This window comes from Thunnus thynnus, chromosome 15 (genome assembly GCF_963924715.1).
Source record: "Thunnus thynnus chromosome 15, fThuThy2.1, whole genome shotgun sequence".
Classification (NCBI taxonomy): domain Eukaryota; kingdom Metazoa; phylum Chordata; class Actinopteri; order Scombriformes; family Scombridae; genus Thunnus; species Thunnus thynnus.
This window is the reverse complement of record NC_089531.1, coordinates 15,191,225-15,218,228: the sequence shown is the minus strand read 5'-3', so window position 1 is coordinate 15,218,228 and position 27,004 is coordinate 15,191,225. Positions and strand designations below refer to the sequence as shown.

Genomic DNA, 27,004 nt, shown 5'->3' with positions numbered 1-27,004 from the left:
TGATGTATGTTAAAGAGGCTCTGATTTAGCTCACTTTTTTTTTATTTTGTTGTGTAATTCTTGTCTAACTTACTCCTATTTTTCTCCTCCCCTCTAGAGTCTCTAACAATGAGAAAAAATTAGAAGCAGTCAGGAGCGGAGTAAGAGCTATCTCTGTCTCAGGTAAGATAAAAAATCATGCAACACACACACACACTTACAAATGGGCTGGTTTAGGGGTGAGATAAGCACAGCCTCTTATATCTTCCTTGGCTCCAACTACTGTCTTTCTCTGTCTTTCCATTTCCTCCAATATCTGTTTTTTATTTCACTCATTTTTTCCTCTTTCCTCTCATCTCATTGTTTTCTCCTCCTGTTGGGACTGCCTCTCCCTCCCTCTCCCCCTCTTTCTCTCTCTTTCTCTCTCTATCCCTGCCTCCATCTCTGTTTCTGTCTTCTTACTTTCTTTTGTTTACTTCCTCTCCCCCTTGCCTTTCTCACATCTCCCCTCCACACTTCCATTCACTCTGTTTTTTTGTTTTTTTTTCTCCTCTCACACTCTTGTTCTCTTTCTCGCCTGATTGGCTGAAGACCTAGTGACATCGACGCCTCCTAAGCCAACCAAGGCGCGGCGTTTCCTCCTCCCCTTTGTCTTCTGTTCAGATTCACCGCCCAATGGTATCCTCTGGTCTTTTTGGACAGTTTTTAGAGGAGAATATCCACAAAATTGTGATGTAGCGCAATAAAATGCCTGATTTGTGATCGTGCTTATTGGGGAATGTTTGCAGTACAGAGAGAAAAAACCTCGGAGGAAGCAACCTACTGATAAAATCTGAAATAAAATTACACAATGAAATTTATTGTGTATGAACTCTTTGAGAATAATTTAGTATTCTTGAATACTTTATAGCAGCTGTGTTTCTGAGAGTTACAGACTATAAAGCATTCATGATATTGGCACAGTTTTTGAAGCCATTTTGGCATTTGCCATATTTTCAATATAAAATTAAAAGTTTTTTGTGTATTAATAACTGTAGCAAATCGCGTTTATCTGGTGCGTCACAATCCAACTTATTTTTAAGGGTGCTCTCTTCTACTAAACTGTCTTTGTCCTCACTGCCTGGTTGCTTTTTACTAATTCAGTCCTGCACACATGCGCAAAAACACAATTCAACCACAATAACTGGTTGTGTGTTGCTGCACGTAACCAAGCCAAAGCTCTCCAAAAGAGACCGGGACACACATGGAAAACAATTTGATTTGAACTTTCTAATTGAGAGTTATCACCCGTAAAAACCTGAGGGTTGTCTGGGATGCATTAATAATAGTTTTTCTTACTATTAGTAGCCAGTTGTACATTTGACCTCTCATTCATGTGAACAAGGGTTCAGTCTTCGAGCCAATAATATTTTCCATTTTCCTCTTTGTAAAATTTTTTTTTTTAACTTCTATTCAACTAAATGATGTGACTGGAAGTGGCCCTGTACCAACACACAGAGTAAAATGGTTTCTCTCATGTCTGAGTTCAGCACATGCCTTGCCGTTGAGGTCACAGTTTGGTTATTTATAATGATTATTTTCAGTGTTTTATGTCAGTTAATTCAAAGGGGCAGAGCTTAGTTCGTGGCAGGGTGGCCCAGTGGTTGGAGAGATTGTTCTTCACTTAGAGGATCTGTTAAAGTGTCCGCTACCAGCTCAGAGGTGTTGTTCTGTAGCTAAGAATAATAGCACCTCTATTTCTCTGTGAGGAAAACAATATTTAGGACAGTGTAAAGACATGAAACTTACAGGGCTCTGCACTAAGGATGACAAACTAAATGAGTGAGTGTATGTCTTTGTGTCTCCATCTGTGGCTTTGGCAGCTGTCACCAGGAGCAGGACTGCTGCTCAGGCAAAGTCCTGAATCTGGACAGCAGCTGTTTAGTTGTTGAAACTTTAACAAACGATCCAAACTGTTTCAGCTGGAGGCTCCAAATGTGACACGCAGGCACAGCGGACATTCCACTTTTAGGATTTCAAAATGAAAATGCTGTGTGTGTCTGTTGGCAATCATAGCTTTCTAATAATAGCTTTATTTGTATAGTTGTGTCTCTGTGTTTGGTTCATTTTAAACATTATCACTCATTTTTATAGAGAGCACAAGTGGTCGTGTTTAAAGTAGACTTAAAAATTAACAAAAACAATGAAAACCGCAGTGAAACATGTCATTTGATCATGGAGCTTCCTCTAGACGCTCTGTAGACAAATTCATCTACAATCATTTATTTAAGCATCTTAAATTACAATGCTTTTGGGAAATGCTTCTTAAGCTTGAAATGAACAATTTTCTAGATATGCTGGGAGCCTTGATCAAGCATAAATGGTGTTGAGGATCCAACGCTGCTCACAGTTTAAAACCCACCACTGGAATTCATATGTTAAACTCTGCTGCTAACCATACATTAACTCTCTGACTTACAAATATTTACAGCTTGACACAGACAGCATATCTCACTGAAGCTATACTGGAGTCTAAACACTGTCTTGCATAATGTCACTGTTTTCTTGCACTTGTTCATTTTACCTCCATGTGTCTGCACAGCATTAATGGAAGTTGTTAACTCAGCTTTTTCGCTGGAAATATTTTGGATCTTAACTAACTGCTCGCTGAGTGTTTGACTTTGCAGATCCTGCAACATCTCTCATGTTGTTTCAAGGCTTTTCATGCTCTAACCTCTCCTCTCTCTCTCTTCTCTCTCCCTCTTGCCTCCTGCTTTTCTCTCTCTCTCTCCCTCTTGCTCTCTCTCTCTGCTCTTTCCCTCCTACTCCTCCTCCTCCTCCTCCTCCTCCTCCTCCTCTTCTTCTGCTGTCCCGTTTCCTGCATGCTCTCCTGGACCCTGCAGAAGATCTTAGTGGGGATGGTAAAGTTAATGCTGTTGTTTATCAATCTCTCTCTGTTGTTCCCTTCTTTCTTGTCCTCTCTGCACCAACACACTGCACCTTCCTGGGGAAAGGGTAGCGTTGGTGTGTGTGTGTGTGGGTGTGTGTGTGTGTGGATGTTTATGCATGCATTCCTCCTTCCTTTAACAATGGCGCTACGTGTGTATGTGCTGTATCATCTGTACGTATGATATGAAATCATTTAGAATGATTTCAATGCAATGATTATTTAGCTGATTGTGTTGTTTCTCATGTTTCACTGATTGGAAACATGAATAAATCAGTTGTAGATGAAATGATTCTCATCTTGTTAGTAGCTAGAGTGGCTTACTATTTTAGTGTTGTATTTTATGATGTGTGTGTGTGTGTCTTTCTGTGTCTATTTGTGATTATTTTTAAAGTGGATTACCGCTAAATTTGAAAAATGTCTGCTTTTAACCACAAGAACAACCCCCAAAAAAGCAGAATTTGTAAATTAAGTGGTATTTCTCTTTAAGGGAACTTCTCCAAACCTTTCTCTCTGTCTCTCTCTCTCTCTACACACAGGCCTCACACACACACACACAGACACACACACACACACACACACACACAAAGTCATGCACACATGTACTCACATATATTCATGCACACACTCATGCAGACATGCACAGAGTAGGGAGAGGTTTGCTGGATTCAAGAGCGGGTGCATTCCTTGCTATAATGGGCTAACTAGATCACACACACACGCACACACACACACACACGCACACATATATACACATTTTCCCTCCACTGAAAGCAGAAAGAGACCGGAGTCAAACTTAGAAACAGTCGATTCTTTATCCCAAACCACATTGATGTGAATATTCAGTGATCCAAACAATGAATCTCGGAGAACAAACTAACAAATCTGCATTAAAAAAATAGCATTATAAAGTACTAAAAATGTTTTAAGTAAACTGCAATTAACAGATTAGAAAAGTTTGATCGGTTTGAAGTCAGCTGGAAGCTTTTTGTTATCGCACATACGGAAACACTGATAAGCCTTACTGTACTAAAAAAAAAGTCACTGTTTTTCTGTTGCTGAAATGAGTTTTATCAAATAAACAATGACTAATGAAAACCACCTTTCATTGAAATGCTACGTTGTTTATGATCAGTTTATCCAATAAAACGCATTTTAATAGTAGCAACAGAGCAAGTGGAGCCGCAGCATTTACTCTAGCTCATATGAAGATATTTTTGGAGGCGCATTAAAGACTTTTCCTTTCCTCTTTAAACTCATGTGAAATATAAATCATGCACAGCGATGATTTAGCAACGGTCATGCCTGTTTGATTAGAAGTTTAAACTTTTTCCAACCTCTGCTCCTTTGGCCTAGTGTACATGTTAAGTAATGGTAGCAATAATAGCTAAAACCTTATTATCCTACAGTGCTTCATTCATGTTATTTTACAGTCATGAGCCAGCCTTAGCAGCAAGGAATAGTTTGGCATATGCGGAAATACTCTTATTTACTTTAGAGGTGCTGGAAGGTGGATTTTGTTACCTTTGGACAGAACCAGGCTAGCTAGTTTTCCCCCTGTTCCTACCTTAATGCTAAGCTAAGCTAACCAGCGGCTACCAAAATGTCAAACTATTCCTTTAGGCACTAATATATAATAGCAAACACTTTTCAGTGTCATTTACATTGACAACCGTCCAGTGTTTATTCAGCTAGCCTTGCGTTAGCAACCAAACTGCTAGCTAGTAGTACTTTCTCCTGCTTACTCTGCATGGCAGGTTTTCTCGAGTAAATCGGCCACAAGCTTTAGAGAAGGATTTCTGATAAATTTAGGGACACGTTCCCACAGAGCCTTATAAATCCCAAGCAGAGCTGTGAGGGTAACATTCAGGACAGCAGATGTTTGACTCTTGTTTCTAACAGCTGAGTCTGCACACTGATTTTATTTAAACACCGCCATCTGGTTAGGATAGACTCGGTCCATCTTTCCCTCTGCCCCCCCGCTGGCTCTCTTCTCTTTTTCTCTCTCTGCCTATCTGTCTGATTCTGCAACAGATTCGTTCCTAAATGCTACCATCTGTTTACATGACAGCTAGACGCACCACTTCTACTCTCTCCATTCCTTCTTACTCTATCCTTTATGGCTGGTTTGTCTTTCCTGTTCCATCTTTCATTTTCTTCAACTCCCTCTTTCTTTCTCTTCTCTTTTTCTTTCCCTTCGCTCCTCCACCGCTACAGCTTCTCCCTTCAACCCAGCTGCTCTCATACAGACAGATATGCACAACACATGCTCAGCTGACACTCTCCGCCAAGTGTGTGTGTGTGTGTGTGTGTGTGTGTGTGTGAGAGAGAGAAAGAGAGGAGCTACGTGGGTGTTTCTTTGCAGTTGTTGTTAACTGTGAGGGTGTTAGAGTTAACTGGGAGGGTGGTAGAGTTAGCTCTTTTTGTTTTTACGTTTCTGTGCAATTTGTGTTTTTTTTGTTTTTTTTGCTGCACACATGTTTGTACTTGTGTGTGAGGAACCCTTCAAACTGTAGTGGACGCACGGTAAACCAATCAACATGTGCATGTTTGTCCTGTTGTTTGTGTTATTTTAGACTTCCATGCAGCACATGTGTTTTTGTTTTTCCTTATTATTCTCTCATGCTTTTAGTATTCTTGTGATGTTTGAGATTAAATTACTGTTTGTGTGTGTGTGTGTGTGTGTGTGTGTGTGTAATTTTACAGAGACCGATGACTATGCTGAGATAGTTGATGAAGAGGACACATACACCATGCCCTCCAGTAAGTAACTTACTCCAACTTCTCTTTTAGCTTAATCTACTAAATAAAATAATATGTCAGCTTCTGCTGTACCGGCAGAAGAAGAACAATGAAATAGCTGTTTCACCGTTATGCCACTTTTAAACAGGCCGCACTTTCAAACAAACATCAATTTCTCTCTGCTATCTAGTAAGCAGAGTGTGGTGTGACTCTTTTCCAAGAAACACACTCAAAACAGGGAACATCTAAGAAGCTACATGAAACCACATTCGGTTAGGTGGTGGCTAATCAAAGTCAGGCCAGTTTGACTGTCTTATATAAACAGTGGAGACGCTGGCTGGAGGCTGCAACTCCTACTCCTACCAGTTGGTTAGAGACACATTACATCTGTCAAAACCATTCATATGTCAGTCAAAACCCCGAACTACATCGAGTTGATATTTTGGCTCAACCTCTGTGAGTAATGATGCCTTTAGGCTACTGTTCCAATACTCATAATGTGGATGTTTTGGCCACTACAGAGCACTTATATTGTTGATTGCGTGGCCAACTTTGAAAAATGGACTGTGCTCTCCTTTCCTCCCACAGTCTTTTTCTATCTCTCTTTGTCTTGCTATATTTGTCTGTCTTTATTTCTTTGTCTCTTTCGCTTGTTTGTTTTTTTTTTGGTCTCTGTCTCATTCTGTCGTCTTTCTGCGACTTCCTCTAAACAGACTTTCTGCAGACATCTGACATATTTTCCTACTCTGAGTCTGAGTTTGTATGTGTGTTCATGTCAGACTGTCTGCTATATATATAAATATATACATAACTGCAACAGCTGTATGGTGAACTTACTATTTTAATAATATAATGGCAGTTATTAGCTCAGTTTTTCTTTCATTAGTGGACATCAGATCCGGAGCAAAATGGGTAAATTGTCTGTGTCTGTATATGTGTGTGTGTGTGTGTGTGTGTTTTCTGAGCTATTTTCAACCTTAAAGCAGCTGTCTGGCTCTCTCCCCTCTTCTTCATCTCTCTTTCTTCCTCTTTTTCCCATCGCCAACACAGTCAGCTATGGAGTAGTTGAAGGTAAAACTCCCCGTCTCTCCCTTCTGTCCTACTGAAATGCCTTGATTTTACGTTTTTGTGAGTATTTTTCTTTGCCAGGCACTTGATCAAATTGTTTGATATTGTTCGATTAGCAAGCAGCTGATTTGTCTCGTCATCATTTCTCATTAAAACTAATTAGCGCACCATGCTATAAGAAATTTTTTAAACAAAGAACCTACCCAACCTCTTGATTTACACCAGTCATGCTCTCAATAATAAAGCTTTTTTTTTGGAGAAGTTGGAACCATAGTAGGATGTTTTCTTTGACCTTTAGTGCCCGGCAAAGAAAAATGCAAATATTCAATGGATCTTATATCCAGTTTGTTGTTGATTTGTGGTTGTTGGTGTTTTGTAGAGTGCACTTTATTTGGGTCGGGTGTTAGAATTGAAAGAGAGAGCCAATCCAGAAACAATGCAAGATGTTGCTTCATTGACAATTTAATCTGAATTTGGTAACATGAAGTTAAACAACCTCACAGCATCTGTGTTATTTACTGGCTTGGTTCTCATTTCACCATCCTGTTGGTTTGGATATCTTTTCTTCTTCTTCTTTTTTTTTTTTTTTTACTTGATTTATCACAGTGGTTGTATGTTTTTTTCAGTGTCTGTGGGTTTTCTTCTGTTTGAAGCAATTATTAGTTCCTTGCTAGCGGATTGCAGTATGGATTCGTTGCAGTAAATCTTGTGATGGAATGTGTTGTGGTTATGTCGCTGGTATTTTATTGTGTTTATCGGTCGGCAGAGTCAAACAGCAGAGCTTCGTTTAACCCAACAGATTAAGTCTACAGGATTAGTTTCTCTTCATCAGTGTCCTGCATAAACCTCTTGAACTCAAGTTCAAATTTCTAGTCCTTTTTTTTACTGCGGTTGGTTGGGAGCTGACATTAATACGCCTCTGTTGAAATGTTTCAAAAATGAGGAAATATTGATAACACTTAAATGTCAGTTTCAGTTGCAAAAACAACCGGTTTCATTCAGATTGCTTCAGACATACTCACTGAATATAAAACGTTACTGCAAGGTACAGACTGTACAGAATACTCTTCAGCTCTCGCAAATCAGTTAATTTCAGTCTAGTACGCATTTATTTCAGCACACAGTTCACCCATGTGTTCAGTCATCTGAATGCTGGATTTTATTCCTAATATTGATCTTATTCAGAACAACTTGTTTCCGTGTCAGTACAGAAATGAACAGGAGTGATGATGGGACTCTGGTGTGCATGTGAACATTGATTGTTTGTGACCCCATACATTAGCCTGTTAACAGGGTTTACCGTATTTCGGTGTGTTTGTTTGTTTTTGTGTTGAAGTATGCATGTCAAGTCAAAGTTTGTCTAGTTAGAGGTGTCAGGGGAAGGGAATTTACTCTGCAAACCTGGGAGACATTTTATGGTTTATTTTAGTCTAATCTGATTGCCAGTTAGTGGGTTTATCAACAAGGACAATCTTTTTGGTTTGGCTTACTTTATATCTTTTACCATCCAAATTGTCCTGGTTAAACCCCATCTATGCAGTCAAAGAAAAGCCCGTCAAATGTGGCTGGTAAGCAAGTTAAACTCTCTCCTCTCCACTACATTTCTCCTCTTTTCTCTTGTTTCCTTCACATTCGTCTCCTCCGCTCTCCTCTCTCAGCGCGGGACTATGAGATCCAGAGAGACAGGATAGAGTTAGGTCGCTGCATAGGGGAAGGTCAGTTTGGAGATGTTCACCAAGGAATCTACAGCTGCCCAGTATGTAAAATACACACACACACACACACACACACACACACACTGATAAAGATGATACTGTCTATACAGTATTATTCATAGTCTGCTAATTTATGACTATGCTGTTTGCTCTGCAGGACAAACCATCTCTACCTGTCGCCATCAAGACCTGTAAGAACTGCACCTCAGACAGCGTCAGAGAAAAGTTCCTACAAGAAGCATGTAAGTGTGTGTATGTGTGTGTGAGACAGAGAGAGGGTGTAGCACAACTATGACTCATTTCAAATATGCTGAATGTGTAAATGTGTGTTTTCCGTGCAGTGACCATGCGTCAGTTTGACCACCCACATATTGTCAAGCTGATCGGAGTGATCACAGAGAACCCGGTGTGGATCATCATGGAGCTCTGTACTCTTGGAGAGGTATGACTGTGTGTGTGTGTGTGTGTGTGTGTGTATGTGTGAGGGAAAGAGAGAGAGTGTGTTTAATTTATTGACATTATACAAAAGAAGCTGTTGAGAAAAACCTGGCCTGATAAGCCCTTGGGGAAAAAACACTGTTTACCTTTGCACATTAAATACTTAAATGCATCAAGGCAGCGTTTTGTCATGAGTCTCTGAAAACGCTGCTAATAATGGTGACATACATTGACTTGGCATGCACATTACTGTATATACTCAATGTAAAACTTACTCTTTCATTACTCTGTCCCTGTTTTTCTGTCCCTCTTCCTTTCTCTGTCTCTATAGTTGCGTTCGTTCCTTCAGGTGAGGAAGTACAGTCTGGATTTGGCCACTCTCATTCTGTTTGCCTACCAGCTCAGCACAGCGCTGGCCTATCTGGAGAGCAAACGCTTCGTACACAGGTATACACGCAAGCACACGCACACAATGTGTATCACTTAATTATGATCATAGAAGAGATATAAAAGTTAGTAGTAAGGATATTTTGCACATCAGAAATGACAAGTACAAACAACTTTTTCTTCAGTGTTTGTGGCTTACATTTGGGGCAGCTGTGGCTCATGAGGTAGAGCAGGTCGTCCACTAATCAGAAGGTCGGTGGTTCGATCCCCGACTCCTCCAGTCCACAGTGTCCTTGGGCAAGATACTTAACGCCAGCGGTGTGTGTGAATGAGTGAGTGAGCGTTAGAAACATTGTAAAGCGCTTTGGATAAAAAGCGCTATATATCACTCCTGATGAGCAGGTTGGCACGTTGCATGGCAGCCTCAGTGTCATCAGTGTATGAATGTGTGTGTGAATGGGTGAATGTTGGCATGTATTGTAAAGCGCTTTGAGTGGTCAGTAGACTAGAAAAGCGTTATATAAATGCAGTCCATTTACATTGACATATTCCGAGCATTTGTAGCATCACAAGTCAAACTGATGTTCTTTGGTCTCAGCATCAATGATTCAATGATTACTGCCTCTATTGACCTTTTAGGGACATAGCAGCCCGCAACGTGTTGGTCTCTTCAGTCGACTGTGTGATGCTGGGAGACTTTGGTCTGTCACGATACATGGAGGACAGCTCTTACTACAAAGGTAATGAAACACAAACATTCACAACTCTACATAAAAAAAAACGATACAGGCATAATGCAACTGTGAGTCAGGCTAAGACACAGAACATGAAATAACTATAGAGAGAAATATCTGAGACAGTCTTCAATGTCTTTACACCTTCCACAAATTTTACTAGGTCCTCAGACCAGACTGTTTTCCTGCTCTGAGTAAAATTTCCAGTTTTGTGCCCATTACTGACTTTTCTAGTCAGCAGTACGTTACCACCATCTACTGGTGACATCAGGCTACCGGAGTCACATATTGAACCTATTCAGCATGTTATTAAATCAGTGTCATATTTCAGTCTCTTACCCTCTAGCGGGTGGATGTGAAATTCACTAGTGACCTAATAACTGAGTTATAAATTTATTGTAATTATAAAAATGGTTCTGTACTTGAGTGGTAAAATCAAGTCTGCAGGTAATCTTAATGTGTCTGTGTGTGTTTCAGCCTCTAAAGGTAAACTTCCAATCAAATGGATGGCACCAGAATCTATCAACTTCAGAAGATTTACATCTGCCAGCGATGTCTGGATGTTTGGTGAGTTAATCTGAGTTTGTGTGTTTATGTGTCTGTTGGTTACTGAAAAAATAGCTTTACATCATCTGAGAAATGGTTCTTTACTCTACTACTAGTAGAGTTTCATATTATTTGTTTTCCTCTCATTCAAGTGTCTGAACCATTATTTTTTATTCTAGGTGATGTTTTTGTTTGTCATTAATCTTTCTGTCTTGAACAACTCCGTCCGTTTGCTTCTGTGTCTCGGTGTAGGTGTGTGTATGTGGGAGATCTTGATGTACGGCATCAAGCCCTTCCAGGGTGTGAAGAACAACGACGTGATTGGCAGGATAGAGAACGGCGAGCGACTGGCGATGCCTCCCCAGTGTCCGCCCACCCTTTACAGTTTGATGACCAAATGCTGGTCATATGACCCCAGCAAGCGGCCGCGATTCACTGAACTCAAAACACAACTCAGGTAATTAAGAGTGTATGTACTTATGTGCTGAATATAATTCACATTAAAGACCATTATATACAATAAAAGAGCTCAGTGCAAAGTGAGTACTGCTACAATTATCAGGGCTAGGAGTTTGATTTCTGTTATAATGCATGTAATATTTTGTTTATCTTTAAAGTTGTCATGCATAATATATATATATATATATGGTGACGTGTGACAAAGGTCCTCTGCCAATCGAACCACAGACATTGCGGTTATGTGTCTTACATTTATCCAAATTGCCAAATTAAATGTCATGCAGTAGACGTCCATATTATTCATTGTATAAACTGTAATTCAAATGTGATAATTGATAAATTGTAATAGGGATTAAAATTGCCCAATGTAAGATCAAGAGAAGCAGCAGTTATTTTAATACTTATTTTAGTACGATTAACAACAGTCATTTTGTTTTTACTGTGTGATTTTACATATATGAACAGAACTTCCTTCTGATTATTGTCATATGAATCTTCCTTTAATATGATTTGTCCAACCCTATGGTGTAATTACCATACACAAATCAGCCCAGCCTTTATTTGAATCTTTCATTCAAGCTAGTTTTTCTCCAATTGAAGAAGAATTTTCCCACAAATTTAATTGCTCCCAATCATAAAGATATTGCTAGTTCTCCCCACTGTCCAAAAAAGATCTGCTTGATTTATTTCCACCTTGACCACCTATTAAGATGATTCCTTTATGTTAAACTTGTGTAGTACCATACTGGAGGAAGAGAAGCTTCAACAAGAGGAGAGACTTAGAATGGAGATGAGGAGACAAGTCACCGTGTCCTGGGACTCTGGAGGGTCTGATGAAGCACCGCCTAAAGTAAGACTGAATGACTTTGTATCGACTCACTTCTCCTGTATTACACTTTTTATAAACAGAGACAAACTGTTCTCTTTCTGTTTCTAGCCCAGTAGACCAGGTTACCCGAGTCCTCGCTCCAGTGAAGGCTTCTTCACCAGCCCCCAACACAACCACTTCCCGGTAAATACACACACACAGAGCTTCAGCAGTGAGGAAACTGTGCTCTTCTGTTCTTGCTCATCCACCGTGGCCACAGCAGTTTTTTCCTCTGGCTTCCAGAGATTTTGGTGGCAAAAGCAGGACTGGAAAACGTAGAAATTTGGGACTTTTTAAAGCTGAAGTGTGGGACTTTTGTCTCCCTCTTCTGGCAGTGAGAATAATTACAAAAACACTGTCAACACGTGCTTACGTCATAGGCTCCACCGTAGCCTACTCTGTCACTACTGTTGCGGCTGTAAAACGATGCGTGAATTGTTCTGAGCGTCACACAACTCCCGCAAAATGACTTGTTTCACTATCAGAATTTGCTCCATTCGGTCTGATCACATTTGGAAAGTCTAGAGGAGCTGCACAATTAAATTATAAAGTTCGCAGAGAGCTAACTGGAAGTTAGCCGGCTTGGCCAGTGGAAGTCTGTGTTCATGCATTCATCTGGCCAGCACGGGAATGTCAAACCCGACACCAGATGAAAAACTCTGGTATACTGTGAAATACAGAGAGATTTACCTGGCGGTGATGGGCTTAATCAGCATTGTGTGAACTCGTTTGGCGAGGGCTTGAATGAAACGGATGTTCATTTATATGGAAAAGTTCCACAATGCAGGTTTAAGAAGAAATAAACTGTGACCTATTCAGAAACAGGCATAAAGTGAAACACCGTTCATTCAGGAAGTGTATTATAATATTAGGAATATTCAGATCATTTCAAAATATTTGATTTGTCACTCAAGGGGCAGTTTGAGGAAAGCAAGTTTGCAAACAAAGTACACACATAAATTTCATTCATACACATTAAGACTATCTGAAAATACAAATGTGACAATATTAGAAAGAGTTGAAATACACAAAATTAATGGCAACAGTATCCAACACCACAAAGGCACAAAGCACATTTATCAGTCTATAAACAAGATAAACATGCAACTTCTTGTACTGTGGCTGTTCACATGTCTAATGGCACAAATATGCAGTAAATTGCTGGATATTAGATTCCCAAGGACAGTCAGTGTCTTTCATAATTTATGATAAACATCTGAAACAATTTCCTTATCAGGTTATTATCGCTGCAAGGGGACAGAAAGTATTCATTAAATTCCACACAGATCAAGGCCAAAATATACATACCGTTACTCAACTCAAAAGTTTTCAGATCATACCATGTCCACTTTTATACTTTGATGCAAAGAAAAATCATCTTGATAATGCAGAAAAACCTCTCACTGACTCAGTTCCTTAAATCTAGCAAAGTCCGGAAACAAGAAAAGTATTAAGTCATAACTGTGTAAAAATGTTGTTTTCAAGAAAGATGCAATAAGCACTAATGTTAAAAGACACATTTTCATTCCACAGTATTGGAAAAATCTAATCAGGTTCTATAAATCACCTTTTTTAACCCTTTAAAAATGATCTCAGTCTCTTAAATTTCCATTTTACTGGTAGAGCGCTGGATTAACTCAGAAGGGGGACGGGCGGGCAGCGTGTGCTGCTCATGTCAGGAAGAGAAATGTGAAGGAAGAGAAAATGAGAGAGACTTTCACTGCAGTTATTCCTCTCCTCATAAACCGTGCAGACAGCAGGCATTTCCTGTAGCTCTGAAAGCCGCTCACACACGCACGCACACACACACACACACACACACACACACACACACACACACACACAAATCAAAGCCACTCTCCAGCTCTTACAGCAATAAGCTGCCCTCTCTCTCTCTCTCTCTTGTCCTTATATGGATTGTATAATTTTAACTGCTATTTAAGTCAAACTTGATCATATCACAAGTTAGAATAACATCTTTATATTTTGGTAGCACATGTTACACACCAGACAGAGTGCAGCTGAAGTGCTCTTTAAACTCTGAGCCAGATTATGGATTGTTATTATCAGTGTTATGTCTCCTGTAAGTGTTAGTGGGATTAATGTTATTTCATAATGAGTCCTTAAGTATTCAGTTTGATTCTACTATGATTCACTGACTTCCTTTGTGCCTGTTTGAAGTTTGTATTTATCTTCAACTCTGCTGTCACAGCAGAATATTTACAGAATCTTTTTTTTTCACAATTTCTTTTTAGTAATCCAGTAAAGAAAAGTGAGGGAATTTGATGTATTCATTTAGTGAAGTCAGGGATTAAAAAGATAATTTTACACAGTTGATATTTATATATACATATGTATTACGAGCTTGTTTGTATTTCACAATATGTTTTATTTTCATCCTGATCCCATTCAATTGTGTTTTTATAAGTTGTAGTTTCAAAACTAAACAATTATTATTCTAGAGCTGCAACTAATAATTATTTTCATTATTGATTGATCTGCAGATTATTTTCTCAGTTATGCGACGGTGAAAAATGTACGTCATAGTTTCCTTAAGTTCAGTGTGACATCTTCACGTCGCCCGCTTTGTTCAAGCAACAATCAAAATTCAAAGATATTCAAGACTACTGAAACCAGCAAATCCTCACAGATGACAAGCTGGAATCAGGGATTGTTTGACATTTTTGCTTTAAGAATGACTGAAACAATGAAACGATTATCAAAATAATTGCCTTTTCTAAGTTTCTAAGTTAAATTTTACATATATTTTATACTATTTAAGCCTAAACATCAGGAGTTTTTTGCTTCTTGTTCATATTTTCACACCTTTTTCTTGGTTTTTTCAATCATAGCAAACAGTTCTTATGCAGTGTTTTAGAAATATTAAGCAAAAAACAAGAACAAAAAACAAATTTTCTCTCTTTCTTTTTACCGTAATTATTTATTTTTCTCTCCACCTCCAGCCGTCAGCCATAGGTGGCAGCTACCCTCCCACTGATTCCTGGAATCAGCACAGACCTGAACCTTCTCCCCTGTGGAGCCCGAACATGGAGGTACATACACACATTCGACTAGGGAAAACCTGCCGCAATTTCATCTACTATGTTTTTTTCCATGAAGTGGTGAGAGCAGACTTTTTCATATTTTCTGTCACATCTCAACTGCTCAACTCAAATCCTGATCCATTAGTGGACCACATGTGCCACAATGTGCTTCAGTTTTCTGTCGAGCTTTCACCTCACTGCAGGCTGCATCCAGCTTCACTTGAAAAAAAAACAAAAACACAAGAATTAAACGATCAAGAAAAGAAAATTAGTCGTTCAGTACCTGAATACAGTCTGTGGATGACGGCTGAGTAATAATAAATGTGTTTAAAGCTAAAACAAACCAAGTCTCAACTTTCATACACATTTGTATAATTTGCTTTTCATTTTCAATAAACATAGCAGGTTTCTTTACAGTAGTGAGACACTTGAACTTCAACCATATGGTGAAGTTTTTTTTTCAAGCAGACCGCTGTGTGCTCTGACCAGAGGAACAAAGTAACAGGAGTCAGAAAAACAGCTACTTGATCTCTACAATCATTTTTATTAGCCTACGCTCAAGCTCCGTCAGAGTGGCTCACTTTAAGATGATTATGGTAATCATGTTGCTGTGCTGAACATCCAAATAAATGACTTTTGAATTTATAATGTAGCATGACTGAATGTTAAAAAGTGTATGGGCAATGTATACTTAAGCACTAGTGTTTTCTCTTTTTTTACAGGAAACTGGATGTGTCGGCCAGGCTCTAATGGAGGAGAGACTGATGATGCAGCAACAACAGATGGAGGATGACCAGCGGTGGCTGGAGCAGGAGGAGAGCTTTATGGTAACACACACACACACACATGTGCAAAAACACACAAATATATTTATACACAAGCAAGTCTTGTCAGTTTTTATCTCTTGACTGTTGACATATTATGAGTTAAACCTTCTCTAGTAATAAATAGATCCTTATCCACTATCAAAGTGATATCCAAAAGCAGTCAAGTTAGAGTAGATATGTTTGTTACTTACACAATCTGCACTGAAATATTAAAACTTAAAACCTAACACACAATGTTACATGAAAAACAAACCTATAATCATGCACAAAATGTAAAAAATAATCTAAAAAGCATACAGTTGAAATTCTGATTGAAGACATCTGAGAAGGTAGGAAATCAAAAACATTAGGGATCCAAATTACTGTAAATTGTACAGGTTGTCATGGCCAACAAGAGCTGAAACTACCCGTCGATTAATTGATTTGTTGATTTACAGAAAATTAATCTGCAACAATCTCTAAAAAAAAAAAAAAAAAAAAAAAAAAGACTGAGTCTGAAAAGGATTTTTAAAGTCTCTAAAAGTCTCTGGTTCCAGCTTCCTGAATTAGAGGATTTGCTGCTTTTCTGTTTTATATAATCGTAAACTGAATATATGAGTTTTGGACTGTTGATCAGAAAAAACAGTACAGTTAAAGATGTTACATTTGACCCTTGGAAAATATGATGGACATTTTTTCTTTACAGACCAAACAATTAACCAGTTCATCTGTAATGAAATCAATTGCATGAAGCATAACACATATTTCAGATTTGCTTCATTAGCTTAATGTGGAAATAAAATGCTGCATTAGTTCCGCAGTTTCCACTTTGTAAAGCCTTTTTATGTGTATTGTTGTTGTTGCCAGATGAGCTGCAGAATATCTTTTTCAGATCTTTGAACTGGCTCGGTTGTGTTTGATTTATCTCATCAGACACTCAAACATTCCCGAAATGAGCCAAAATCACTACTTCTGCAAAACAAGTCTGTTTTTCTTCTCTCTTCAGGTTAGGTTGTTTTTCCTCTTGCCTGGATGTGCTGTTTTCATTTTTAAGCTACGTGTAGGAGAGCTGAAAGACAGAAATAGGAGGAAAACACAGAGAGAGGGATGAAGAGAAAAAAAAAAACCTTATGATGATTAATGGGGAGTGATGTCACCTCTCTTTGTCTATTATCCTTCGTTCTTATATATTTTGTCAGATGTCACGTTTGAAACACATTTATTCCTTTTACAGAACAGGAAATCTCACTGAATGCTGATGTCGTATCTTATTTGGAAACCCTAGGGCCTAGTTTTTTATGGACCGTATGTTTACTTGATTTGCCAGTTGCTCTCTGCAACCACCTTCACAAACCTTTAGACAATGGACAAGACACTAAAACAGCTGATATACACAAGAAAGTCAGAGTAGAAGATTAGCAAAGTTTTAGAAATTGAAAGCCAACTACATATCACTGACGGTCAGTAATGACATTCAGCTGATTTAACCACAAAGACAACTTGTATGTGCATTACTTTTGATGGCAGTGTGGTTTATGAACTCTCTGCTGTGTATTTAGCTATAGATGGTCATCTCCTGTCAAGGAATTTGTGACAATTACAATCTCAGAGTGCAGACACATTTACAAAGAATTTTGTTGAAAGTTTTACAGCATTGGTGTTGGTTTGGAGTATTCAAACACACATGGCCTAATATTTCTGAACGGTTTGGTTTTAAAAAGAGCTTTAAATCTTTATCTCTGCCAGGAACCCTTGAGTAACAACTTACAGAACAGCTGTAAAACCCTCAGAGAGAAAATGGCACTGAAATTATCTTAAATAAGAGACAACTTTACGTTAAGGGAATCCTGTAAGTTGAACGTATCCAGCTATGTTGGACACGAGTGTGAATTTCAGGCCTCGTATTTATCAAACTGCTAAAAGTGAGGTTTTGGACATGAGCAAAAGTAACAAGAAAAAATTCTTCACTTTTATTCCGACTGGCAAACTTAGTAGAAAAAGCTATTCATTACATTTCTTTTGACTTTAACTCTTAAACTTAAGAGAGCTCCAGAAGTCTCTTTAGCTGGTTTAGAGCAGAATGTCGGGGTCCTAGACGTCTGCAATACAGAGACCGACATATTTTGCAGTGAGGATACAGTCTAGTATTTGTCGTTATGTTATCTGAAGCTTAGAAAAGGGTCATTTTATCTTTCTATTGGCAGCTGCTGCATTTTTGTAAGCTGTTATCCATCTGTAAATATATCAGAAGGTTAATAAATCGCTACAGAAGATATTAAAGTTTTGAAACTAACAACTATCACTTACAAAAATGTTCAATTGGATATGCTTACGCAGAGTAACATTGCTGAGAAAATGAAAGAATTTCTTTATCAGAATCAACAATTTTGCAGATGTTGGGTGAATCGTTGTGTCTGATTGGCTATCACTACTCTGAGTATACATAATAAAACTTAATAATAAACTTTATCTGTAGAGAACCTTTCATATAAAATGCAGCTCAAAGTGCTTCACATTAAAAAGATTAAAAAAACAAATGTTAAAGAGACAAAAAACAAATGATGTGATCATTTGGCTGTATGTCATCTTAGTCTTAGTGTTCACTTTTAACAAGTGGTCGGGGGCATTATGTTTTCGGGTTGTCCGTCCCATTCTCATGAACACAATATCTCAGGAATGCCATGAGAGAATTTCTTAAAATTTGGCGCAAACGTCCACTTGGACTCAAGGATTAAGTGATTGGTCAGAGGTCACTGTGACCTCACAAAACACATTTTTGGTCACAACTCAAGAATTCATCTGCTAATTATGACAAAGTTTCCCACAAATGTGGCTGGTGAAAAGTGGTGATATTTTATATCCAAAAGGTCAAAGGTCAACTTCACTATGAAATCATTATGTTCTGCAAAAACACTTTTCTGGACATTAGTCAACGTCATAACTCAGGAGCAGAAGGAGAGATTGTGACCATATTTGACATTACCAGGCACCCCCGTTATTTGTTTTTATGAGGAAGGAAAGAGGCAAGTAGGATTTTAGCCTTTTAGACAAATGAAGGATGGATCAAACAAAATGGAACCTAGTCCAAACACAAACTGGAAAAAAGTAGTGAAACCTGGTGAAATATCCAAGTGAACTTTAAGATAAATGAAAGGAGGATCAACAGAAGCATAAAAGCAACCAGAGAGAAGTAAAGTAACGCCTGAAAAGAAAGGGATGGAAGTTAGTGAGGAGGAACAAGAGCGGAGGACAGAAGGAGGGAGAAAGGAAGTGGGATTGGCAAGAGCAACGGAGAGGGTGGAACGAGCGAGGAGTCACCCATCAGAGAGAGAGAGAGAGAGAGAGAGAGAGAAACGGAGAGAGGGGAAGAGAGAGAGATGCAGAGAGATGGAAAGAGTGGGAGGGAGAGAGACGGAGAGGAGAGTGAGGCGGCTTGATCTTTTCTTGCCAGGATTTTTGTCTCTGTGGCTTATTGGAGCTTTTCCTCCTCTGGAAAAACTTTCTCTTATTTTCTGCTTCTTTTACCTCCCCAATCCATTCTCCCTCTGACTTCTTTTCCCTTTTTCAGATCATTTCTCGTTCCCTGCACCGTCTTCTTAGTTTTCTGTCCGTCCTTCCCTCTTATGTTTTTATCCATCTCCCTCTCTGCATGATTTAAGACTCTCTTTGCTTTCCATCTCTCTCTCTCTCTCATACTTTCTGCCCCTATCTCTGCCCTTCTTTCGATGGCCTCCACTCTCTGCTTTCCTCCTCCCGTCTTCTTCAGCCTCTATTCTCCCAGGATGCATCTCTTCAAGGCATGCTTCACCAAAACGGTATTGAAAAAGAGAAAGAGAGAGAGAGAGAGAGAGAGAGGGGAGTCATGCTGGGTTTTAGTGGTGCAGCTGTTGGGCTAAATGGCGTGAACAAAGTCTGCAGTCATTACAAGTCATCTGTGTGAAGAGGATTGTGTTTTATTGCTTGGTTACTGATTGTTTGCTTGTTTTAGGTTGTTCAGATAGAAATATGACGAGCAGCTGCAGGTGGCAGTCATCGGTGGAAATTACTTTTCTGCAACATAATTTTGCTGGTTAAATAATGCATGTTTCTGTTGAAGTTTGGCGTTGAAAGATAAATTGTTTTAGCTGCTTTGCAACGGTTTTTAATTGCTTTAACCTGCAGGTTAAATGCTATCAACTCTTAGCTGATTGTTGTTTGGTTTTTCATATTTTTTTGGTCCGTCTGTGAACGCCCCATGCTCTTTTTTAAATTTTGATTCTTGATAAACAGTTAATGAATATACGCTACCTTATATCATTAATAGTCTAGAACTACCTGGAGCAACATGCATAACATTTTACAGCAATGAATTGCTCAAAAACATATGCTTAATTTTGGTGTTAACATAATTTGTTTCCATTAAAATGATCTTTGTCTCTTCCCTGCAGAAGGCAGAGCCCAGAAACAGCAGAGGAAGCATCGACAGAGAGGACGGCACGCTCCAAGCACCGGTCAGTCAATGTTTGTTGGTGTTAATGTTAAACGTAGATCGTTAATCCGCTACCGACTCAGTTTTGTTGAGCTGCCATAAAGATGGAGTGACTTTTTTTAATCACAAGAACACAAAAACTGATGGGGAGAGGGAAAGCTAAAGGTAAAACAGAGGTGAAGTATAGTTTGAGAAATGCTGCAGCGCTAACAAGAGAGTGAAAGGAGCGGAAATGAGGGAAGAGGAGGATAAAAGTAGCAGAGTGAGACATCATAGCAAAAGAGGAGAAAGTCAAAAAAAAAAAAAAATGAAAGAGGGAGGCGGAGGGAAAGCACTCAGTCTAGCTGACAGAAATACTTTCTCTCCTTCTCCCAGCCTCTTTATTTCCTCTCTGTCTGTCTGTCTGAGTGCCAGGGAGGGTTCTGCCTACACACCAACCACATGACCACAGAGAGGCTCATGGGAACTTTAGAGGAACAGCAGAGGAACTGTTGAAAGTTTGATATAACTTAAAAAAAATTTGCCCACCGTTAAACTGCTTGTTTGTGTGTTTGTCCACGCACAGGGTGGAAGCCAACATATCTACCAGCCTGTCGGAAAACCAGGTGAGAAAACATTCATACTGAAATCCTCCAAATCAGCAGTGGTGGAAGAAGTACGCAGATTCTTAATGTGAAAGCAGTCATTTATGCTGTTGCTTCTATTATTAGATATTTGTAATTTGTAATTTTTTTATTGTCTTTTTTTGGGGGGCTGATATTCCCATATTCTTTATCTGACTGGATTTGTTGTAAATCCTGAATTAAAGATTTTAAGTCAAAGTACAGAAGTATTGTCAGCAGAATGTATTTAAAGTGTCAAAAGTGAAAGTACTACTTATACATAATTTCCCTTTTACAAATAGTTATAATATCATATACTGTAGCTACTATATTACATTATTAAATTATTATTGATGCCTTAACATGTAAGCATGGAGCTAATCATAAGTACTACATCACTACTGTGTCTCTACTTTTTGTATGTCTTAATGTGCAAGTAACCACAGTAAAAACAACAGTATAGCTGTCAAATAATGTAGCTGTAAGTGAAAAATACCACTTTAAGTGAGATTTACTGCAAGTAGAAGTTACTCACAGTTGTGCTTAAGTGCAGAACTTGAATACATGTACTTTCTTCTTCTTCTTTATTAATGATTTGCTCTCACATATAGCGTTATTGATTACGACATTTTGACATGCTCAGTATATCAGAAATATAGTATAAATAGTTTGTCAAGGAATAATATTAAGAACATACTAGTAAATGTACTGAGTCATGTACTTTTTACTACTGCATTCCAGTATGAATTGCCTTGTAGCTATTAGCATGCATCCTTCTTAGCTTATTGATGATACTAATATACTTTTTTTTATTTATTTGTTTGTTTATTTATTTTCAGAGCACGTGGCTCCTCCCAAAAAGCCACCCCGCCCCGGCGCTCCCAGTCACCTAGGCAACCTGGCCAGTCTCTGCCCAGTGGACAGCTACAACGAGGGCGTCAAGGTATAAACTCACATGTAAAAATACACAAAATCAAAAAAAAAAAAAAAAAGTACACAAGAACTGAAATGTTTATTCTCTGGTTTGAAATGGTCAGATGTTGCTGATTTAAGATGTTTTTGATGTTTCAGTCGTTTCCACTGTGGCGTATAGAGTTCAAAACTGTGCACTGTGCTGATGGTTTGCATGCTATGACATGTCATGCCTTGCCTGGTGGTTGGCTTTTGGGCTAATGTGCTGTCCCCTCTTCTCTCCCCCTCCTCTACTTCCTCTCCCCCCTCTGTCATTAACATCCATCCATCCTGAACGTTTCCTCGTCATCTCGTTACTCTTTATCCTGCTTTTCTGACCTGTCACTCTGCATCCATCCACCCATCAAACTCTTTCTCTTCCTTGCACCACCTGCACACTCCAATCCCCCTCTTCAATCTCTCCCCTCTCCTCCTCCTCCTCCTCCTGAACCTCCTCATAGCCGTGGAGGGTAAGCTGATCTTTGTGTGTGTTTCTGTTATCAGTAGAGATACAGTAGTTAGCTAATAGTTACCATCACTGTCATGTGCAGAGAAACTTTATCCTCCTGAATCTAAGTCACGTTTTTCTTCACCAGAGACTGAACAAAATTCTACTTTTGGCATGTTGGAAAAACAAGACAGTAAAAACAATGTTCCACCATTTTCTTGTCCAAAGAAATGGATACTTACAATTTAATGAGCCATTTTTATTTTGTGCAAAAGTGTCTCTGGTAAGGAAAAAAAAAAAGAGGAATAATGTCAACGTGACCATAAATGTTTTATGTCAGATCAGTAGAAGCATAGTAGACTGATTACTTTGTGTGATAAAATAGTTCCCATCATTAGCTACTGTAGTTGTAGGTTTGATGCAGAAGTCATTAACTGGAAAAGCTGTAATGTTTATTTCAGACATCAGACAGTCTTGTTCTGGCTTTGTCTGAGAGTTGTTTTCACTCACAAGCCGACATTTAATGCAAGAAAAGTGAATTTAAATTCAAATCAAGCCTTATACTGAGGCGTTTTATCAGGATTCTTTGAGTCATGCTTAGTTTCGGTAATTGCTGCACCACAAAATTTTAAAATGTTTTGTACAGTAGCTTAAAGTTGAATCGACCGGGTAGTTTTTTACGAACATCAATATAACCTGCATGAAGTGATTTTGAACATCTACGTGGCAGAAATTCCCCAAAACAAACCCACATAAGCACAGACCTGATGAACCATGTTATGTCTCTATCTACCTTTTTAATCCTTCAGCAGAAAGTCAGAACTGAAGAGTTGGGTGTTAATTCTCGTTTGGTATGATGCTGAAACATTCTGATTTAACATATAAAACACGTCGCTTCATGCAGGTTTAACTTGAGTCTGTCACTAAACAACTAACCCCGTCTGTCCTGCCATCACACCGCACTAACAGTCCAACTCTCTCACAGTAGAACAGTCGAGCTCTAGTATGTAGCTAGAAATGCATGTAGACAGATAACAAGCAGAGGTCCACATGAAATTTAGAAGTCCTGTATGTTTTTTTTGTTTTGTTGTTAGATTCTGCCACCCAGTGTTGTGTCCGTGTAACTACAATCACATTGGTTAAGAAAAAAAATGTTGCTCTTTGTTAAAAGTCCAGCTTTGCACATTTCATGTTAAACTTTACAAAAACAGATGATGAGAAAGTGAATACATTCTGAACAACAGATTTACTGCCTTGTTCTAATTTTTGGTCTCCTCGTCGGTCCAGTTGCAACCGCAGGAGATCAGCCCGCCCCCCACCGCCAACCTAGATCGCTCTAACGACAAAGTGTACGAGAACGTGACAGGACTGGTTAAATCTGTGATCGAGATGTCCAACAGGATTCAGCCTGCAGCTCCAGAGGAGTATGTCCCCATGGTGAAGGTAGGATTCACAGACAGGAAGTTAATGGACCTCAGGAGCTTTTAGTCTCCGTATTTAAAAGTTTTGAGACACAAGTATAAGATGCATCATTCACAGATTTTAACGTTGATGAGACATTTGGATGTGTTTGGTAGGAGGTGGGTCTGGCGCTGAGGACTCTGCTAGCGACAGTGGATGAGACGATTCCTGTGCTGCCAGCCAGCACACACAGAGAGGTAAACACACACACACACACACACACACACACACACACACACACACACACACACAGAGCAAAGGCAAAACATGGAAAACAATCTTCAAAATATCTGACTGCTGTCTCAATATATATAGTTCCCAGCTCTTTAAACAATATTTAAATCAGCTGTTTTAGCTTTGGGGAAGATGTGGGTGTGAGTATAAGTAACCTCATTAATCTGGGCCTTGAGAAAAGATGCAGTCTTGTTGGATCATGGGTAGTGTGGTAGCCAGGGTTTTCAGAAAAAGAAGTGTATCAGGACTAAAGGTTCATTCGTTGAGGTTTTTGAACCAAAATTTTTCAACCTCCTACTTGAAAAAGTTTGATGGAGAGAGAGAGACAGAGTTGTCTAGAACGGACTTGACTCTCCTAACTTGAGCAACATTAAAAGTCCTGCACAGGTGTTTCCACTTATTCTGGCTCATTAGACATCTGCTCAGGTTGAAGTTTAATGGAGCTCTGCTGAAATTACATGAGACCATCAAACTTCTTGAACCAGTAAGAATGATAATTATTTAACTGGTCAATTAAGCTGAGTCTGTACACAGACAAACACAGTGAGTCCTCAGACGAGGTCTAACCAGCCAAACAAATGAAAACACTTGTGCAGGTGAACTGTGGAGGTTTCTAGTGGCTCAGAAGCTGCTGATAATGTTTTATATATTCTATTTATGTCAAAGTTTCTTTTACGTTCTTCAACAAATAGGTTAAATTTGCATCTTTCTGAACTGAACTGATCAGTGGGGTTAACTTAGTAGTTTTGAATTTGTAATGTGACATATTTTATTTGTCATGTCTCTCAGATTGAAATGGCCCAGAAGTTGTTGAATTCAGATCTGGCAGAGTTGATAGCAAAGATGAAACTGGCCCAACAATACGTCATGACGAGGTGGGTATAAATACACTGATATGTGTTTAACAGATACATCATGTTTTATTTTTACATGCAATGGTCACATGACTGTTTTCTGTGTTCTGGACAGTTTACAAAAGGACTACAAGAAACAGATGCTAATGGCAGCTCACGCCCTCGCAGTCGACGCCAAGAACCTGCTGGACGTCATTGACCAATCGCGACTCAAGATGATCACCCAGACCCACCCACATTAGCACAGGATCCAATCAGGCTGGGAGTTTCTGCCGCAGCAAATCCAAAAATACGGGACACAGACAGGAGGAGGAGGCGTGTTGCTGCGGAGACGGAGAGTGCAGTAGCTTCTTAGCCAATCACATAGAGAATCGACTGATGGACAGCAGACGTGACTGACTGAAACAATCAGCTCCCTCCTTTCCTCCCTCAAACATTCATCGCTTCCTTTTCTCTCTGCGGCGACGGTCACGTTTTTGGTCAATCTTGTGTTGTTTTGTACTTTTGTCGCATTATTTGCTTTTGTATCCAGAAAACAACGCTCTTCGTTCTCCCATCACGTATCCTCAACGATTAGTTTAAAAAAAAAAATCACCCGTTACACCTTTTTTAATCTTTTGAAAAAAGTGAATTTAACAACGGAGGACTGCAGCATCCGACGCCGAGATTCGAGGTTCAGTTTCATCGAGATGCTGTTGACGTTTTTAATGGCTCACTTGAAGGACGGCGGAGATGTTTTTGGTGAATGGACACATCAGTATAACGACGAACACTGTCCACATATGCAGGATATAAGAACTGGAACTGAAGAGCCAGATTGAGGAGGATAATGAAGATGATATGATAATGTCGTTGTTTAAACATGCTTTTATATCATTATTAATTATTATTATTACTATTTCCAGTATGTCTCGTTGTCTCTATCTCAGTTTCTCAGTCTTCCTCTTTAAAAAAAATTGGTGAGCAGCAATGCTTGATTTACAATACAGCTGCTCATAGATGTCATAATTTCATCTCTTCTCATCCTGTCTCTAGATCTTTCTATCTCAGGCATCAGGAGATGGCATAAAAAATGAAACTATGTAAGAACTAAATGTCTTTTTATGGAAAAAAATATATATAAAAGCTGCCACAGGCCACTTTTTAAGTTAACTACATAGTAAATATACAAAGAAGCTATATTTTTAACACGTTTCTGAGGCATGAATTGTCAGTGAATAAGGGAGAGGGATGAACAGGGGGAGAGCGAAGGGACGGAGAGAAGGAGGTGGAGGTGTTAATTATACTGTACAGGAGGTCGCCCTGTGCCAAATGAACTGCAATTGACTAAAAAAAAAACCATTTTACTCAAAGTGTTCTGAAAGCGCTTTACTCAATAATGATTTTTTCCCCCCATTTTTGGCAAAAGTTTCTTTCATAATGTAAAAAAAAAAAATTCAGATGGTTACTTTATCGCTTAGCTTTGTATATTGAAGCCAAATGTGTTGTTGCGCCAGTCATGTTGTGAGTTTCTTCTGTTCTCTTTGTCTTCACACACACTACAAATCAGATTTCCTACAGTTTGCTCGATTTTCAGGGACACTAAAATATTTTTTCTTTTTCATTTTTTTTTTTAAACAAATGCTGGTTCATATTCAGAATCCAAACCATTGTGGAAGCATTAATAATACATTGCTAGTATTTATTAGGTGAATCACAACTGCAGTTTGAGGAGTGTGCGACTGACTGCATCTATTAATTAGCAACCTAAACACCTCTCAAAACCAGGAAACATTAAATTTCTGTTTATTAAATTATGGGTTGGCAGCCCAAAATGGGGCAAAGGCCTTGTTCTCGGGGCCTAGGGTTGATTTAAAATGTCTCTCTGTATCTTAAACTCTCTCCTTATCTTCAGTCTTCCTGTTTTCCTCCCCTATCTTTCTATTATTTATAACTTTCTCTTTCTTCCTCTTTCTGCTGTACTCTTAACAATCCTCTCTTCCTCTGTTATCATCCCTCCCCTCAGCTCTGTCTCCCTCTCTGATTCTCTCTCCATTCCACTGTTCACTCTCCGCTGAGGTGAGCAGTATTCTCAGGAAGGAGTCACATGTACAGTTGCTAAACCAAGCAAATAAAAATACACTGTTATCATCAAGAAATACTGTTTGTCATCTTTATTTTGTGAGCCCGTTTCTTACCTTAAAAGCACAGTATTCACACAAAGGACTTCACCTGCTAGTCTGGATCAAGGTAAAGTACCCAGCGTTCATTCTCAATCTTTTTTTTTTTTTTTTT

General features: G+C 38.9%; 1 protein-coding gene across 12 annotated transcripts in view; it reads left to right on the top strand.

The window, feature by feature from the left end:
* Positions 1-26,990, top strand: part of ptk2aa (protein tyrosine kinase 2aa) — a 68,682-nt gene extending 41,692 nt beyond the window's left edge. For 3 of the 12 annotated variants that reach the window (XM_067612819.1, XM_067612822.1, XM_067612823.1), the window contains 21 exons: positions 98-162; positions 5,612-5,668; positions 6,698-6,718; positions 8,374-8,471; positions 8,588-8,672; positions 8,772-8,872; positions 9,200-9,315; positions 9,895-9,995; positions 10,467-10,556; positions 10,788-10,992; positions 11,733-11,844; positions 11,932-12,006; positions 14,826-14,915; positions 15,629-15,733; positions 20,140-20,202; positions 20,746-20,785; positions 21,622-21,725; positions 23,469-23,624; positions 23,759-23,839; positions 24,666-24,751; positions 24,846-26,990. In XM_067612819.1, the coding sequence (XP_067468920.1) occupies positions 98-162; positions 5,612-5,668; positions 6,698-6,718; positions 8,374-8,471; positions 8,588-8,672; positions 8,772-8,872; positions 9,200-9,315; positions 9,895-9,995; positions 10,467-10,556; positions 10,788-10,992; positions 11,733-11,844; positions 11,932-12,006; positions 14,826-14,915; positions 15,629-15,733; positions 20,140-20,202; positions 20,746-20,785; positions 21,622-21,725; positions 23,469-23,624; positions 23,759-23,839; positions 24,666-24,751; positions 24,846-24,972 (1,978 nt within the window). In that variant the 3' untranslated portion in view covers positions 24,973-26,990. Of the gene's footprint in view, positions 1-97; positions 163-570; positions 658-2,861; positions 2,880-3,324; positions 5,432-5,611; positions 5,669-6,697; positions 6,719-8,373; positions 8,472-8,587; positions 8,673-8,771; positions 8,873-9,199; positions 9,316-9,894; positions 9,996-10,466; positions 10,557-10,787; positions 10,993-11,732; positions 11,845-11,931; positions 12,007-14,825; positions 14,916-15,628; positions 15,734-20,139; positions 20,203-20,745; positions 20,786-21,621; positions 21,726-23,468; positions 23,625-23,758; positions 23,840-24,665; positions 24,752-24,845 lie in introns of those variants that run through there. The other 9 variants (XM_067612821.1, XM_067612826.1, XM_067612827.1 and 6 more) reach the window with 7 other exon arrangements.
* Positions 26,991-27,004: the final 14 nt, after the last annotated feature.